Below are 17,027 nucleotides of genomic sequence, written 5' to 3'. Positions count from 1 at the left end.
AAACACATTCATGCTTTCTTTCTATTTATTCCTTCATCCCTCGCTTTCATCCACTTATTTATTCAGTCCCCTTTTCACTCAAGTTTTGATACAATTGCTTATACATTTGTCATGTATTTACCCACGAGTTCACCCATTCCACCATTTATTCATAATAGTCAACAAATGATAACCAAGTAGCTTTGGTATGCCAGGCATACCAAAGATACAGCCCTGAGAGATACAGTCAGAACTGGTTTCAGGCACCAAGGCTATATGAGAAAAACAGACAAATGCATGAATAGGAATAGTCCATCTAACGCTATGAAAGGCCTAGGAGTGCAAGACCTGAGATGTCTTTCATGACCAGCATATGTTAAAAGGCAGGCCAAATTTCAAGATCTCAAGAACAATAAAACTGGAGACAAAAATGTGGAGGTCTTCTACTCCCAACTTCCTGATATTCCAGAGGTGGCTATATCCCATTCTTATGTCATGTGCATTGGTGGGAAAGTGATTGAGAAAATGGCAGCCCCAAGACAGGTAGCCTGATCCAGAGCACAGTGCAGTCTTAGCAGATGGCACTACAGCATCCAGATAGCCAATTATGCCAAACTCTAGAAGGTTCCATGTCTTTGATGCCACTCTATTCTGAAATAGCCACATGTGGATTACTTTAAATCATCTTATAAGATTGGTCAAGTCACCCAAAGGACTCTTTCCTTTCTCACTTTCTGCCCAAACCCTTTCTTCCTCAAGCCTCCTAAGCATCCTGCTCTTTCACTGGGCCACCATGTCCTGGCAGGGGGGTCCAGTGCAGATAGATTGGCAGGCACTGAGTGGCCTCTGCTCCTTGTTTCCAGGCAACTTTTAAAGGCTGGATGGACATCATGTATGCGGCTGTTGATTCCCGAGAGGTGAGTCTCATCAATTCATTGTATCTACAGCCTTCCCCTCTGAGCATCGTGTCCATGTCGGTCTGTATTTGAAATGAAACAAAAATGGCATTGGTGTCAGAAGAGGTGTGGTCATCCATCAGCCTCACACTGTCCCTCCCTGCAGTAGTGTCCAGCTGGCCTTCTGGGTTGTGTTTAAGCCCACCAAGCCCATTCCCCTCCCATGTACACTCCCAGGTCTCTCATACTCTTCTTGTACTCACCAGGAGAGCACCAGGTAATCTCTGAAGGATGGTATATGGGAGGCCACTCCTAGACAGGAATAGGAACCAGGGCAATGGCTAGAAAAAAGGGACATTGAAGGAATAAGACAGAATCTCAAGTGCATTGGGAGGTGGGGGAGATGCTAGTGGACAGACTCAGTGATGCCCTGACCCGTGTTCCCTCAGCCCACTTCCGAGTTCGCTTGCATTCTGCCTTTCTGATTCTCTGTCTCAAGACTTTCTTCAGTGTTTCAGTCCCCTTTTCACTCAAGTTTTGATACAATTGCTTATACATTTGTCATGTATTTACCCACGAGTTCACTCATTCCACCATTTATCCATAATAGTCAACAAATGATAACCAAGTACCTTTGGTATGCCAGGCATACCAAAGGTACAGCCCTGGGAGATACAGACCCAGTGATGCCCTGACCCATGTTCTGTGCTCAGCAGCCTGTCCCCCAAGGACGGGGGATTTAACATCCCTAGGCACAACCCTCACTGATAAGCTTGGGGAGTCATAAATAAATATTCCATCTTCCCTGTCCTTTGGTGGTTCCATTCTGAGGTATGTTCTACACAGTCTTCAGGGGGCCCCAACAGGATTGAGCATCAGTTACCCACAATGATGGTCTGCCTAACAACACCTGCTTCATTAACTTTTCTTCACTTTCTGCTTATTCTCCCCAATTCCCTCAGTCCTGCTTCCTGGGAAAATTACCTGCTCTCAGGTTCTTGTCCCAGGGTTGACTTTTAGGGTCAACCTAAGCTAAGACACCCAACCTCTTTCTCCTATTCCCTCTTGTCTGGTCACAGGTCGACAGTCAGCCCAAGTGGGAGGACAACGTGTACATGTACTTGTACTTCGTCATCTTCATCATTTTTGGTGGCTTCTTCACACTGAATCTCTTTGTTGGGGTCATAATTGACAACTTCAATCAACAGAAAAAAAAGATATGTGGAGCTCCATTGTTTCTGGGAATCTTATACTTGCTGCCCCCTGGCCTGACCTGACCTCATGGCGGAAGTCAACGCTACTCATAGGCCTCTATGCCTAACCCAGAACCTAATTTTGGCACTTAACATCAAGTTGACCTTTGCCCCCTGGTTGTGGGCCTCACCCCTATCTAGTGCCTGGGGCTGCTGCTGCTACAAGGAATGCACCCCATGTCAAAAATGCCCCTCCCTAGGTCCCCATTCTCCTTCTCAAAATGACCTCAGTCTTCCCAGCTGGAACCAAGTGTGCTGAGACTGTCACAGGTGACACCTTGGGAAACATCTACAGGGAAGGAATAGGATCCAATATTTGCTGCTCTGTTGGGGGCTCTGACTCACAGAGGACTAAGTCAGGAAAACTTGGGAAGGGCCAAGACCCAGATTTGGGCAGAATTCCAATCATCCTTGGGATGGGGAGGAAGGATCTTGACTCAGATTAATAGGAAACTGTTGCATTTATAATATAGTAAAATATAAGAGTATTGAAGGCATAAAATGCTTTCATGCTATCCTTTCGTTAAGGACACTCCATACCCCTGAGTTAGATGTGGCACCATTTTAGATTTGTATAAACTGAGATCCAAAGAGAAAAGAGGTCACATGGTTGAGTCACATAGCACAGAATAGCCTTTGGCATTACATATGCCCAGATATGTGTTCCTGATTCAGTCACCAGCTGAATAGGTGATATTGGAAATATCATATACCTCCCTGGGTCTCAGTTTTCTTACCTATTTAATGGAGTTAATAATATTTATCAGGAGTGTGATGAGAAGAAAATAAAACCATATACAAAGAGCATCTAGTTAAGAACTGAACAACCAGTGGGCACTAGATACTAAGTGTTACTATTATAATTTAGAATGTATATCCACTGGGGCAGGCATCCCACCTACAGAAAATCCTCGCTCAGGGTCCTAGGAAACTGAGGTCCAGAGAACAGAACTAGCCATGTTATGTGATAGAGTGAGATAAGCCAATGATCAGATTGGGATAAGAACTTCAACCACAGACTCCTTGCCCAGAAGTCTCAGTCTGACCCCACCCAGTGCTCACCTACTCACTGCCCCAGCCCCTGTCCCGGCCTCACCAAGATGTTCTTCCCAAGAAGCCTTTTGATATTTCCTCTCCTATCCCATAGATATCAGCCCAATTTCTCAGCATTTGCAGACTCATTTACACAGGCATGCTGTGGGCTTTCAGATTATAATAGGAATTGAAAGGTGAGGAATTGAATGACGGTGGTCCAGAGGATCCCTAAAGAAAATTAACACTCAGTCTTCACGGAGGGAGACAGAGTCAATCAATACCATATGTGACACTCTAACAGCAGGGGCAGTGCTACTCCGGAGGCTCTGGAAAAAACCATTCAAGGTCCCTTAAAGACCAGGAACCCAAGGACAAGGTATGAACTATCCTCAGCCACTCCTCTCAAGAAAGGGCTTGAGGCCCTGTGTCCTCAATCTTTGCTCCAGAAGCACTTAGAAATTCTTGCCCCCAGCAGAGACTGACTCTAGAAGTCCTCTGAGTTTGACTGAAACGAAATGAAGGCTCAGAATTAAACCAGCATTTTAATTCTTCTTGGGTCCTGTTCCCAAGCTCTCCCCACCCCCTGTCCACGCAGCATCTCTGTGTTTCTGGAGAACAGAAACAAGCTTGGCTTCAGAAACCCAGGCAGGAAGTCTAAGATGAGCTCCGTCCTACCACTCTGTCTTTGGTTGTGGCGTCCAGACAAGACTCTCCTTGATTCTAGGCTGGGCCTGTCTTTCTACCGTGAAGTGGAGAAGGTTCTCATATAGAATGCTCTGACTTTGGTTTCCTAGAGGGATCCTGTTACTTTAATAACAATAGTATGTCTCCCTCCTTCACTTAGGGGGCCAGGACATCTTCATGACAGAGGAACAGAAGAAATACTACAATGCCATGAAGAAGTTGGGCTCCAAGAAGCCCCAGAAGCCCATCCCACGGCCCCTGGTGAGCCACACAGCTTCCCTCTCGTGGTGTGTTTATGAGTACTGCTGTGCCTGGGCTGGGAGAGGCCTGAACAGTACTGTCTGTAGAGGAGATCTGGACTGTGTTTAGAGATGAGGGTGATGAGGGTGATGAGGGTACCTAGGCCCCAAGAATGACAAGTTTAGAAGAAGAAACTCTGTTCTTTGGGAGTGAAAATAACTCCTAAAGAGGCTACAAACAGACCTGTTCGCGGAAGCACTGAGTTCCCCAGCAATTTTAGGATTCAAGCACAGGTTTGGAAACAGATTAGGCTGAATGATAACAAGGATGATTAGACTCCAGAGTTGAAACATCTGGGTGGTTATACATCATGATCTAGATTGTAATGGATCTCCAGACTCATCTTACATTCCACCTCATGCCTATAGGTAAACTGGAGAGGAAATAGCCAAAATCCACCCCCCAGGATACAGACATGGTCATAGTCTAGTGGCCCAACAGGAACTAAAAAAAAAATATCCCATTCTGAAATTTAAAGATTGGTGAAAAATTAGAACCAGACTCTACTTTGATTCCTTTTTTCCTAAAGACCTCAAAAGACGTGTCCTTTTATTCCTCTGTTACATACAAGCGGCACCCAAACTATACATGGTATCACCTAAATTCTTCTCAGTCCTCTCCGGAAGATGGAAATAGCAAAACTCTGGGTGGCCCCAGGATGGCAGCCCTGTTGGGAGTGGATGAACAGGTTTGGGAATGAAGATGTTGATACTTCAGGAATTACAGATAAACCTCTTCAAAGAATTTCTGAGCCATCCACTGCAGTGAATGGAATTGGCTCTTGTCCTTTTGTGTAACCTTTCTGTGGCTTAGATACAGCATTTATGAAGAAAACTACAGGTACTTCCTACGACACAATCTCATTATTAACCCTTTCCCCACGCAAGGGCAAAGCCAAAGGACCTTCAATAAAGAAACAGGTCTTTCCCTAAAGGAACTGGGAAGTTAAAAGACATTCATTTTGTTGGCCAAGGCATTAGGATTTCTAAATCAAGTAATGGTACTTACATGAGTGCCTCCAAATTTGGTGAACACAAAGTCTCAAAAACATTTACAAGATTTTTTTTAAAAAGTTATGAATTTTTTTTTTATACTGGAGACTGAACCTAAAGGCACTTAACCACTGAGCCACATCCCCAGCCCTTTTTATATCTTATTAGAGACAGTGTCTCACTGAGTTGCTTAGGGCCTCACTAAGTTGCTGAGGTTGGCTTTGAACTTTCAATCCTTCTGCCTCAGCCTCCCAAACTGCAGGGATTACAGCTCGCACCACCACGCCTGGCAAGTTATGACTTTTGACACACTTTATTTGGAAATAGTGGTCATAAAATTATTACTATTTAGATTCTGCTAAGAAATATTGTAATAGGGCGCGGTAGGAGATTCAGAACCTCTGTAGGGGTAGAGAATTTCTCCCAGATCTTTCATAAAATCAAGATAACTGGGCTTGAAGGAGCCTGAATAAAAGTGTGCAAGGTTCACTGAGTGTCCCTCTGTCAAGAAGTCCAATGGGCAAGAAGAGGCTCAAAATTAAAAGATGTAAATGAAAAGACTGAGCCCAGCCAAGGAGACTCAAGTCAAGGGCTCTAGGAAGACGATCCTGAGACTTAGTGAGAAGCAAGCGGCTGAGTCTCTGCTATCCTTTCTTTGTGGCCAGATTCAGGCTGAATTCACATTGAAACCTCAGAGTCCTGTGCTAGGGAAACCTTTGGCAAAATCTTGAAAGCTTGAAGCATTTCCCTTACACACTACCAATCAACCAATCAACATCCCAGCTTCTCTCCTCTTATCAATTAACCCCACAGGCTACCCCTGGCCTCTTCCTGTCCTTGTCCCTGGGATAGGGTATGCTGCATTTCAAAAAAGGAACCCTAGATAGGACATCTAAATACAAAGGTCTGAACCTGATGCTGGAGTTCCAAGCAATATAACACACAAGTGAGACTGCAGGCTGCTCATCTTTTCCCTTAATTAAGCCACAACCAAAGCTCTCCAATTCCTCCAGTAGGGGAGGCCCTGCAAATGGGGGTGAGGGATGGAATCTCAGAGCCCAACTCTGTTCCTGAGATTCTCCACCTATTTTCAGGGAGAGGCACCAACACCATGCTACCCTTAATGCAGGAACATGGCTCTCTTCTTAATAACATGGCCTAAGCAGGTAAAAACACTGTTTCCTTTGTTCCATAGACCATCAAGGCTGAGGCAAGGCTGGAACATTTAAATTTTGAAATCTTAGGGAAACCAGCAGAGCAGGGTTCGAGCAGCAACTGTATATGAAAACTCTCCACAGCCCATAGGCGCTGGCCCGTCCTAACTCCTGTCTGGTATCCAGATGGCAGGCAGCATCACGGCACTCCCTACCCAGCCTGATCAGCTACGCTTCTTAAAGTCTAGAACCAAGAAAGAAACCCAAGAAAAACAAGGCATTCCCATTCCTGAGAATCCACCTTCTCAGGCCCGGCTTTCATTCCCTTCTCTCTCTTGGGAGCCCCAACAGGGAAAGCTGGTTAGATAAGCAGAGCCTTGGCAGAGGAATTCTGCACCCCAGGTTTCATGGCAGTGTTAAACTGACACCAAATAGGCACCTCCCCACCATGCACATGCACACACACACACAACTCCCCACCTCTGGCAAAGCCCAGGGTCTCAACCCTGTTTCCTCATAGCAACAGCTAAGGGTTCCACCAAACAGTATATTTTATTCTATAACATTCCCTGCTACACAACTCACTAAAAGCAGGTTTCATGTGCTCTACTTCATTGGGACACAATAGTTTCTAGAATATCACATCATCAATCACCCACCACTTTATCATCTCTGAGAGCACTGAGTCACAAAGATGTGATCTCTGCCCTCAGGCCAAACCAGGGTCAACCAAAAGCTGCTGCATTCCCTAAAGTTGGGATATCCAGGGCAAACCTGATGCCTAGACATTTATAGATACTATTGCCTGCTTTGTTTAATTAGAAATCATGAAACCATGAATGGGCCTCTATTTTTCTTACTTTCTTTTTTTTTTTTTAACCATTTTCAGTGATGAAATAAAGGGTTAGTGACTCAGAAATTATCCTTCCACCCCAGGAAAGATATGAGCCAGCCAGCCATTATTCATGGAGCTGGGCCCACTTGGGTCAGATTCTTTGCTCTAAACAGCAGGACAGCAACCCACCCTGCCTTGAGGCAGAAGCCTCATCATAGCACTGCCCACCCCAGCCTGCTTGGGGAGGGGAGGGGAGGGGGGATAGTAGACAATAGGACAGACAGCAGAATACATCAGACACTAGAAAGGCAATATGTCAATCAATGGAAGGGTAACTGATGTGATACAGCAATTTGTATACGGGGTAAAAGCGGGAGTTCATAATCCACTTGAATCAAACCGTGTAATATGATGTATTAAGAACTATGTAATGTTATGAACGACCAATAAAAAAAAAAAAAAAAAAAAAGAAGCTCCTTGAAGCTTCCTGGCAAGACTATGACATGGTCTTCTCCTCCTGCCTCCTGGCCACTTACGTAGAACCCAGCACATAGGACCCATTCTGTAAGCGCCCACTGCATAGAATTAAATTTAATCAAAGCTCATGAGGTGGAGCTGTCCATTCTGTCTTCCATTTATTCACCAATTTATTTTATGCAAAGCACTATGCAGACAGTAGGAGCAGAACAGTGAGAAAGATGGACAAATTTCCTGCCCTCGCAGGAAATTACGAGTCTGTGACCAAGGTGAATAATTAGGAAAAATCACATATAAGATAATTCACAAGGCTGAAGAGATAACCCAGGGAGGATGGGGTGAAAGGCAAAGGATGTCTAGGACTGAGTCTTGATGGAGCTAATATCTTCATTTGGTCAAGGAGACTGAAACAGAGCCATGTGAAGGGCAAGAACCAAGAGGGTAAGGCATGGATGGAAACTAAGAAAGGGGAGCTTCCCAGAGCAGGGGACATGAGCAATGCCAAATAACTGTCCTTGCATTGAACATTATGAAGGTTATTGGTGATCTTAGTGAGAACCATTTTGGTGGCAGGCAGAGGGCCAAAGCTCTGTTGGAGTGAGTGGGAGACAGTTTCAAAAACTTCAGTTGTTCATGTGAGGAGAGACCTGGAGTGTGAAGCTCAGGAGGATTTTGTTTTAGGTTAAGAAAAACCAAATCATTAGAGATTGTCCAAGGAACCGAAAGAGTAAGAGTCATTTACATGGACATTAAAGATGCCTAGGATAATAGCCCAGAGTGGGCAAGGATGGCCAAGAGCTTGATTTATTAGGAATGGAGCAGGGGGAGCAGGAGGTGGGTAAGTGGTAGTCTTGAAGAGGTAAAGGTGGACCAGCTAGATGACAGAGCTTCAAGGGAGGAAGGGCTTCTACAAGACACAGGAAGAGCAAAGGTCTAGAAGGAACCGTGGGGAACAAGGAAGACCCCAGGCCTGAGCCCTACCCTGGGGCACGTGGGGTGGGGTGGATGACTGCCTTTGAGTGGGAGATGGTGTTTGTGGATTGAGGACTGTGAGCACCACAGAGGTCAGGAGAAGGACTTGGGTAAAGGGGAGGGGTGGAGAATGAGAGAGGGCCAAGAACTCCCAGAGCATTAATGTTAACACCAACAGGAAGTAGAGAGGGCCACACTAGGAACTTTCTAAAAACCATCATAAAGATAACTGGATATAAATCATCTACTGGTTACCCCGGCCACTCTGCCTTCCTCCAAGAATGCAAACGACTGAAACCTGACCCCATGCCCTGCACTTGCATTTGCTTAGACATCTGACAAACCCTAAGAATGTTCTCTTCAGGGAACATTTCAAGGAGTGGGTCAAACCATTGCAGTTGACTTTGTACTTAGCAGAGCAGCTCCAATCAACAATCTCACAAGCAGTTCTTGAACTGTTGCTATGCACGGGGTACTACAGGAGCATAGGTTTGAGTAAGCGTGGCCCCTGTCCTCCAAGAGCTCATTGTCTGGTAGAGAAGAGAGGCCTATGTGAAATCCTAGCTCAAGACTGATTGCAAAGGCTCTGGAAGCCAAAGAGACAGGTGTAACGTGAGAAAGCAAAACTCCCTGGAGGAAGTGGGGCTTAGGAGAGATGGCTTAATCTGTATTGGGTTTGAGATAGCAAGAGGGGACATTAGAAGAGCATTCCAAAGGGAGGGAAGATCGTGGGTGAGGACAAAAGAGGTACCTGGTGATGGTGGACATCTGGGAGGGTGATGAGGACTAGAACAGGGCAGTGAGGTGGAATCAACTAAAGGTGAGACTGTGAACAGGAGGTGGCTTCTGTTTGGAGGTGGAATGTGAATGGGACAAAGGTGACAGACTTTTAAAACTCATGTCTGGAAAAGTCAGGCCGTCCCGATGTTTGATTTATGTGGGGACAAAGGTCCTGATGCCACCACCTTTGGTTTCCTCAGAACAGGTACCAGGGATTCATCTTTGATGTCGTGACCAGGCAAGCCTTTGACATTGCCATAATGGTCCTCATTTGCCTCAACATGATCACCATGATGGTGGAGACAGATGAGCAGAGCGAAGAAAAGACCAAAATCCTCGGCAAAATCAATCAGTTCTTCGTGGCTGTCTTCACGGGCGAGTGCGTCTTGAAGATGTTCGCCTTGAGGCAATACTATTTCACCAACGGTTGGAATGTGTTTGACTTCATTGTCGTGATCCTCTCCATCGGGAGTAAGTGTACGGCCACGTGATAGGGAAGCCCAGCTCGGCTTGGGAATGTTTTGGCTGCTCTTTTAAAACCAAGAGGACAACCAACTAATTTTTCAAATAGGTGTCGTGTGTTAGAAAAGCCCGGTTCATGCAGCCTTCCAAGAGCAGCAGATTTGAAATTCCCCTAGGATGCTTTCTCAGGACAATGAAGGGCCCCATTGGTATTCTCCATACTATGGTAAAATGTTTGCAGTCACCTACTATGTGCACAGCCCATTGCCAGAACCTTAAGGAAATAATCACTCCTCCTGAGCACCTAAGTCTTAAGACGATGAAGTTTCCAATGGGACTTACCATTATAGTTTTCAAAGCAGTTGGGGTGGAGGGTGTTATGTGAAGTGATTTGTAAAATACTTTCCGGGAAAGGAAGTGGGTTGCCAGCAAAGTGGGGAAAGACTAGAAGGAGATCCTTCAAAGGACATTCTTTTTGTTGTTGATGTTGCTTGTTTGTTTGTTTGTTTTTTCTTTCTTTTTTTTAAATTTGTTCAAATTAGTTACACATGACAGTAGAATGCATTTTAACACCTTGTACACAAATGGAGCACAACTTCTCATTCCTCTGGCTGTGCATGATGCAGTCACACCAGTAGGGTAATCATACATGTATATAGGGTAATAATGCCTGTCTCATTCTACTGTCCTTCCCATCCTCACTGCCTCACCCCTCCCCTTACTCCCATCTGCACAATCCAAAGTTCTTTCACTCTTCCCTTACCCACCCCCCACTATGGATCAGTATCCACTTATCAGAGAAAACATTCAGCCTTTGTTTTGGGGGGATTGGCTTAATTCACTTAGCATGATGTTCTCTAGTTCCATCCATTTACCTGCAAATGCCATAATTTCATTCTTCTTTAAGGCTGATATTCCATTGTGTATATATATCACATTTTCTTTATCCATCCATCTGTTGAAGGGCATCTAGGTTGGGTCCATTGTTTAGCTATTGTGAATTGAGCTGCTATAAACGTTGATGTGGTTGTGTCACTGTAGTAGGCTGATTTTAAGTCCTCAAAGAAGATTCTTAAATTGAGGGTCTGAAATCAAATCTATATGTAATTATCCTCTTAGAGAATATGAGTGTCAGAAAAGTCAAGTGATCAATTTCAAGAGATCAATGCTGCAAAGGTCCAGTCTAGGGACCACTGAATGAAAGACCCAGTATTTTGGGACCCAACGGTATCCAGAGAAAATTGGTAGAGTAAGAAGCTAATGTGGGGAGAGAGCCACAACAGCTACCTACTGAGTCTTCAGCACTGGGCTGGGCTCCATGAACCTTCAGAGCAACCCTATAAAAAAGATATTTTTGTCCTCATTTGAAACATTTAAAATTGAGCTTCAGAGATTAAGAAAGTTACACAAATTCACAGAGCTTGTAAGGAATGGAGCTGAATTTTGACTGGGCTAAGTTCTTTTATTTTTTATTGATGCTTTACAAGTATTCATAATAGTAGGATTCACTGTGGTATATTTGTATATGCACATAACATATAATTTGGTCAATTTTATTGCCCATTACCTCCTGTTTACCCCCTGGTTCCTTTCACTGTATCCTCCTGCCAATCCCCAACCTCTATTCCCTTCTGAGATGAAAATCTCTCTTTTCTCCTCTTTTTTTTTCTCTCTTCCATATATGAGGGAAAAAACATATGACCTTTGACTTTGATTTTGCCTTATCTCACTTAACATGATATTCTCCAGTCCCATCGATTTTGCTGCAAATGACTTAATTGCTTTCTTCTTTATGGCTGCCTAAAACTCCATTGTGCATCTTTTGCATGTTTTCTGTATCCATTCATTCATTGACAGGCATCTATGCTGGTTTTATAACTTGATTATTGTGAATGGCATTCCTATAAATATGGGCATGCATGTATATTCATACTATGCTGACTTCATTTCTTTTGGATAAATATCAAGGCTAAGTTCCTCTAATAAACTAGCTGCTTCTCACCCACATCCAAGAGACTATCCCTGGATTTCTTGTGGTTTAGCCAGAGTTTGATGCTATAAAAGCCAAATCCCAGTTCCCCAGCTTCCCTTGTCATTTTAAGTATATCCCAATCAGTTATATTCTGACCTGCTTGCTTTTCATGTCAGGGCATAGCTGTAGACTTAATTTTCCATTGATTTACCCTCAAGAGCTAATAGCATCTAAACACAGCTTGGCAGCATTTCATCAATCTTCCCACCCTGGTGCAGAAATATAGCCTTGGTTTGCATTTATTTGTTTGGAGGGTTTAAATTCATTTTTGTTTTGTTTTGTTTTTCTATTGCTGCTGTTTCTTCAAAAGCATTTTATTGAGTACTGTTGACATACAAAAAAGCCACATATACTTAATGTATATAATCTAAAACATCTGCAGGTAAATATATACCCATGAGACCATTACCACAATCAATGCCATAAACATATCCATTGCCTCCAAAAATTTCTCCCACATTACTTAGTTAGTAGTTGATTGCTAAATACTCTTAAATAACATCTCAGGCTTATCTCACTTAGAATAACAGGAGTTTTGTTGGTGGTTGTTTGGGGTTTTTGTTGTTATTGTTGTTTTGTTTTGTTTTGTTGGCCTTCTGAAGTGAGATATTTGAAAGTCCATTTTGCTTTTATATTAGAGAAAGGAGCTTGCTTATGTAACTTCCCATATCAGTAATTTAGAAATAAAATACACCTACCATACTTAGTTCTATGAAGAGGGCACCTTAAGCTACCAGTTTCTGAGGCCAACACAGCAGCTCCTTAGGAAGAAATCTCTCCGAGAACTTAAAAGACAAGTGAAGAATCTACCTGTTAACTTTTCTGTCCTCATTCCTGCCTCCCTTTCTTCCTTCCCACCATAAAGACACATACTGAGTGTCAAACTGTTGTAAGTATGAGGACTCATTCTACCCTGAAATAAGGTACTGGAAAAATTAAAACTATGATGTAGACAGTTGTCTGGCAGAAATTTTTAATAGATTATATAGACACATAATATACCTATATTTTAAAAATGCCCCAGTTAAACTGGACTGTAAGAGTTTTTGCAAAGTTTTTCTAATCCAGAATTATCATGATTTCCTAAGTTCCCTCCAGTTTCCTTCAACACAATATCATGGCCACCCGTCTGCATACAACAAAGGATAGCAGGGAAGAGGGTCAAGGGAATCCTGTGAGGAGTGAGAAATTGATTCTACCTCCTTTGAATCCTCTTACCCTAAAGGCCTTGCTTGATTCCCAGTGGAGGTCTTTGGTCCCAATTACCCAAGCTTAAAAAATGTTCAAGATCATGTTCAAGATCATGTAAGGGGACATATATATTCATCATCCTTTCAACCTTTCTCATAGTTAGGGTTGGGGGCAGTAGCTGACCCTAAAAAGCCCATCCTTAGGTTCTCATAGAGTTCAAGCACAGCTGGAAGTGAAAGAAAGAAATTAAAACCATTATGCAGACAGCTGGGCATTCAAAGCCATTCTGCTTTAGCTGTCAGCAAGTTGCCCAACTCCTGCTCCCCCTTATAATTAACCTCAGGCTCCATACAATTATCTATGGGACCATGTGCCAGGAACTGAGTCAATTTTCACAGCAGGATATAAGGAGATGAATCACAGGGGGTCCCAGCCTTCCCACAGCACAGGACCGAGAAGGAGGAATGAGGATGGCCAAAGCTGAAAACTCAGAGGAGAGCAGGTCTGTGTCATATTGGAAATACAGTATTGTGGGCATAGTGCACAATACTGCAGAGGATGGGGTGTCGACCTTGGAGGCTGACTTTAAAGAGGTTGTTCTAAGTAGAGAAAAAGATAAGAACATGGTGAGAAGGGTTAGATCAACTTGATGAAGGGAGGATTAAGGCAGTGAACATTTACTGCCGGGTTCACGGGGCCCAGAGTCCTCGAATGTGGATAACCGAGAGGAAGTTCATACTGAGAAGAGATGAGGGAATGTGCTTACATCCAACTTGGTCAGGGCTCGTGGTGGAGATACTCATTAGATAATTTCCTCCCTCTTTCAAAGGTCTAGTGTTTTCTGCGATTCTTACATCACTAGAAAATTACTTCTCTCCAACCCTCTTCCGAGTCATCCGCCTGGCCCGAATCGGTCGCATCCTCAGACTGATCCGAGCGGCCAAGGGGATCCGCACGCTGCTCTTTGCCCTCATGATGTCCCTGCCTGCCCTCTTCAACATCGGGCTGCTGCTCTTCCTCGTCATGTTCATCTACTCCATCTTCGGCATGTCCAGCTTTGCTTACGTCAAGTGGGAGGCCGGGATCGATGACATGTTCAACTTCCAGACCTTCGCCAACAGCATGCTGTGCCTCTTCCAGATCACCACGTCAGCTGGCTGGGATGGCCTCCTCAGCCCCATCCTCAACACAGAGCCCCCCTACTGCGACCCCAATCTGCCCAATGGCAATGGCACGAGAGGAGACTGTGGGAACCCGGCCGTGGGCATCGTCTTCTTCACCACCTACATCATCATCTCCTTCCTCATCGTGGTCAACATGTACATCGCAGTGATTCTGGAGAACTTCAATGTAGCCACAGAGGAGAGCACAGAGCCCCTGAGTGAGGACGATTTCGACATGTTCTATGAGACCTGGGAGAAATTCGACCCAGAAGCCACCCAGTTCATTACCTTTTCTGCCCTCTCAGACTTTGCAGACACTCTCTCAGGCCCCTTGAGAATCCCAAAACCCAATCAGAAAATATTAATCCAGATGGACATGCCCTTGGTCCCTGGAGATAAGATCCACTGTTTGGACATCCTCTTTGCCTTCACCAAGAACGTGCTGGGAGAATCTGGAGAGTTGGATTCACTAAAGGCAAACATGGAGGAGAAGTTTATGGCAACTAATCTTTCAAAAGCATCCTATGAGCCAATAGCAACCACCCTCCGGTGGAAACAAGAAGACATCTCAGCCACTGTCATACAAAAAGCCTATCGGAGTTATGTGCTATATCGCTCCTTGACACTCTCCAACCCCTCTGGAGTGCCCAGGACTGAAGAGGAGGCTTTGTCACACCCAGATGAAGGCTTTGTGGAATTTATGGCAAATGAGAACTGTGTCCTTCCAGACAAATTTGAAACTGCATCTGCCACATCTTTCCCGCCATCCTATGACAGCGTCACTAGAGGCCTCAGTGATAGAGTCAACATGAGCACATCCAGCTCAATGCAAAATGAAGATGAAGCCACCAGTAAGGAGGTGACTGCACCTGACCCTGAGTGAGGATACTCCAGCTGGGCATGTCCAGCTCTGATGTGTTCCTTGGCTGCCATAACTTTCCCACTACAGATGGCCCCCAGCTACAGCCTCACCAATGCATGTCACTGGTCACAATGTCAGAACTGGGCAGGGAATGTAGCTGGTACCTACCTTTGAAAATGTCTCCATACAACCATAGTCAGAAGCCAAGAGTATCTCTACTTTGACTTCACTTCTGAATTTCAATATCACTTCTGAATTTCAATATCCAATGATGGGGTTCTCTTACTTTCAGGAAAATGTCACTGGTCTATTTATTTTAGTTGTGACCAGGGATTTTATCTACCTAGACAAATTTCTCAGGACCAGAACTTTCAAAGATATGGCAAGGGCACTGCTGAAGGTCTAAGGTTGTCTTCCTGCAAATACCACATAGAGATGTGCAGTTATTTAGGATTTTTGCATGATTGCATGTTGAGAGCTGCTGGACAACTTCTCCAACCCAGACTAACACCTGTGGTCTATGCCATGAAATACCTTTGAGATCTCCATTAAAACTAATATTTTTAAAAGTATGTCAAGACTGATGTCATATGTTAAATCATCACTTTTTCTTGATTGATTTCTTAATGTGATACTGACATGTATTATAAGTCATTTTTCCCTCACTTTCAGGGATCCCGATATTTTGTAGTATGAGTTTGAGGCTGGGGGCCTCAGGAGGGAGCACTGTCCTGGAATCTAGAGGGTCTGGTTCTATTCTTAACTCTTCCATCAATTGCCTGGCTGACCAGAGCTATGTTCTTTCCCCTATGAACCTTTTTCCTGTATATAAAAATCAGTGGGAGTGGGAAACATTTAGTTTTGCACAGCCTTTGAATATTGTGTTGTATAATTCAGTGGTGCTCTGTCCCCTTGAGATGGGAAAACACTCTCTATTCCCATGGTCAGATCTTTCTACTATGAGGCTACCAAGGCAGCTTTTGGATACATTCCAGAGCCTTTTTATGTCTCATATCAGATTTTAAGAAGGAAGGTATTTATATTTCCTTGGAACTAGTACTTCATAATTAGTATAACCAAAAGAAAAGGGACATTTTGAGAAAGATGATCTGGTAAATAAAAGATATGGCCAGTAGTTCTTTTTATTCATCTGCAAATGTTATTAAAGTCCTATTATATGGCAGACATGAGATAAAATAGGAGTTAAGTCCCAAGAGATGAATTGGAATTATGCAGTGAATGGAGTAAGAGTTATTTAGTAAGGGTATATATTTATGACAGGCAGATGAAGGACAACAAAGAGTTCATGTGAGTACATAGGACATAATGAACCTTAACAACAGCTGTGATCTTGTCTTGTATTAACACTTGGGATATTCACAGCCACAATCACAAAGATCAGGTCAATTAATTGGACATATATTTGATCATTTTATGAAATTTTCCATTGGTACAATTACAAAGCATAGAGGTTGATCCATCGGATATGCCTCTTGAAAGCAAATTTTCTGGGGTTTACTTTTTCCTCACAGTTGACCCATTAGAAGCTAAAGGCTATCAAGTTGCTTGTTGGAGGTTGCCAACACCTACATATACAAAACAAGATGGTGCTGGATTAGCATCCCAAAACAGCTATCCTCTGGTATGAGGTTTGTATGTGAAAGACAATTTCAATCAAATGGCCCTTCCTCCCTAATGTCAGTGAACCAGGATGCCCAGGTACTGACCCTACAGCTTCTTCAGCATCTCAATCCCATGTGGTCACTTAAAACATCAACTGAAATGATAATAGCTCATGTGTTTGTAAGACAGCTGGGAAGACAGAGAGCTTGGGGACTGGTTTATTTTTATAGTGTTAGCTGCAATCATTAAATGTATTCAGCCATCAGACTAGTTTTACTAAGTAGATAATACTATTCTCAAAGGCATACTTATCACATCTTTTGCCCTTTGGTGTAGG

At 43.7% G+C, this 17,027-nt stretch overlaps 1 protein-coding gene across 3 annotated transcripts in view; it reads left to right on the top strand.

Moving 5' to 3' along the window:
• Nucleotides 1-15,088, top strand: part of Scn10a (sodium voltage-gated channel alpha subunit 10) — a 91,642-nt gene extending 76,554 nt beyond the window's left edge. For 2 of the 3 annotated variants that reach the window (XM_026401589.2, XM_026401587.2), the window contains exons 23-27: nucleotides 843-896; nucleotides 1,955-2,092; nucleotides 4,004-4,108; nucleotides 9,558-9,828; nucleotides 13,872-15,088. In XM_026401589.2, the coding sequence (XP_026257374.2) occupies nucleotides 843-896; nucleotides 1,955-2,092; nucleotides 4,004-4,108; nucleotides 9,558-9,828; nucleotides 13,872-15,088 (1,785 nt within the window). Of the gene's footprint in view, nucleotides 1-842; nucleotides 897-1,954; nucleotides 2,097-4,003; nucleotides 4,109-9,557; nucleotides 9,829-13,871 lie in introns of all 3 variants that reach the window. The other variant, XM_026401588.2, reaches the window with a different exon arrangement.
• Nucleotides 15,089-17,027: the final 1,939 nt, after the last annotated feature.

Source organism: Urocitellus parryii, chromosome 3 (assembly GCF_045843805.1).
Source record: "Urocitellus parryii isolate mUroPar1 chromosome 3, mUroPar1.hap1, whole genome shotgun sequence".
NCBI classification, from domain to species: Eukaryota; Metazoa; Chordata; class Mammalia; order Rodentia; family Sciuridae; genus Urocitellus; species Urocitellus parryii.
Note: the sequence above shows the minus strand (reverse complement) of the source record. Positions and strands in the feature narration are given on the sequence as shown.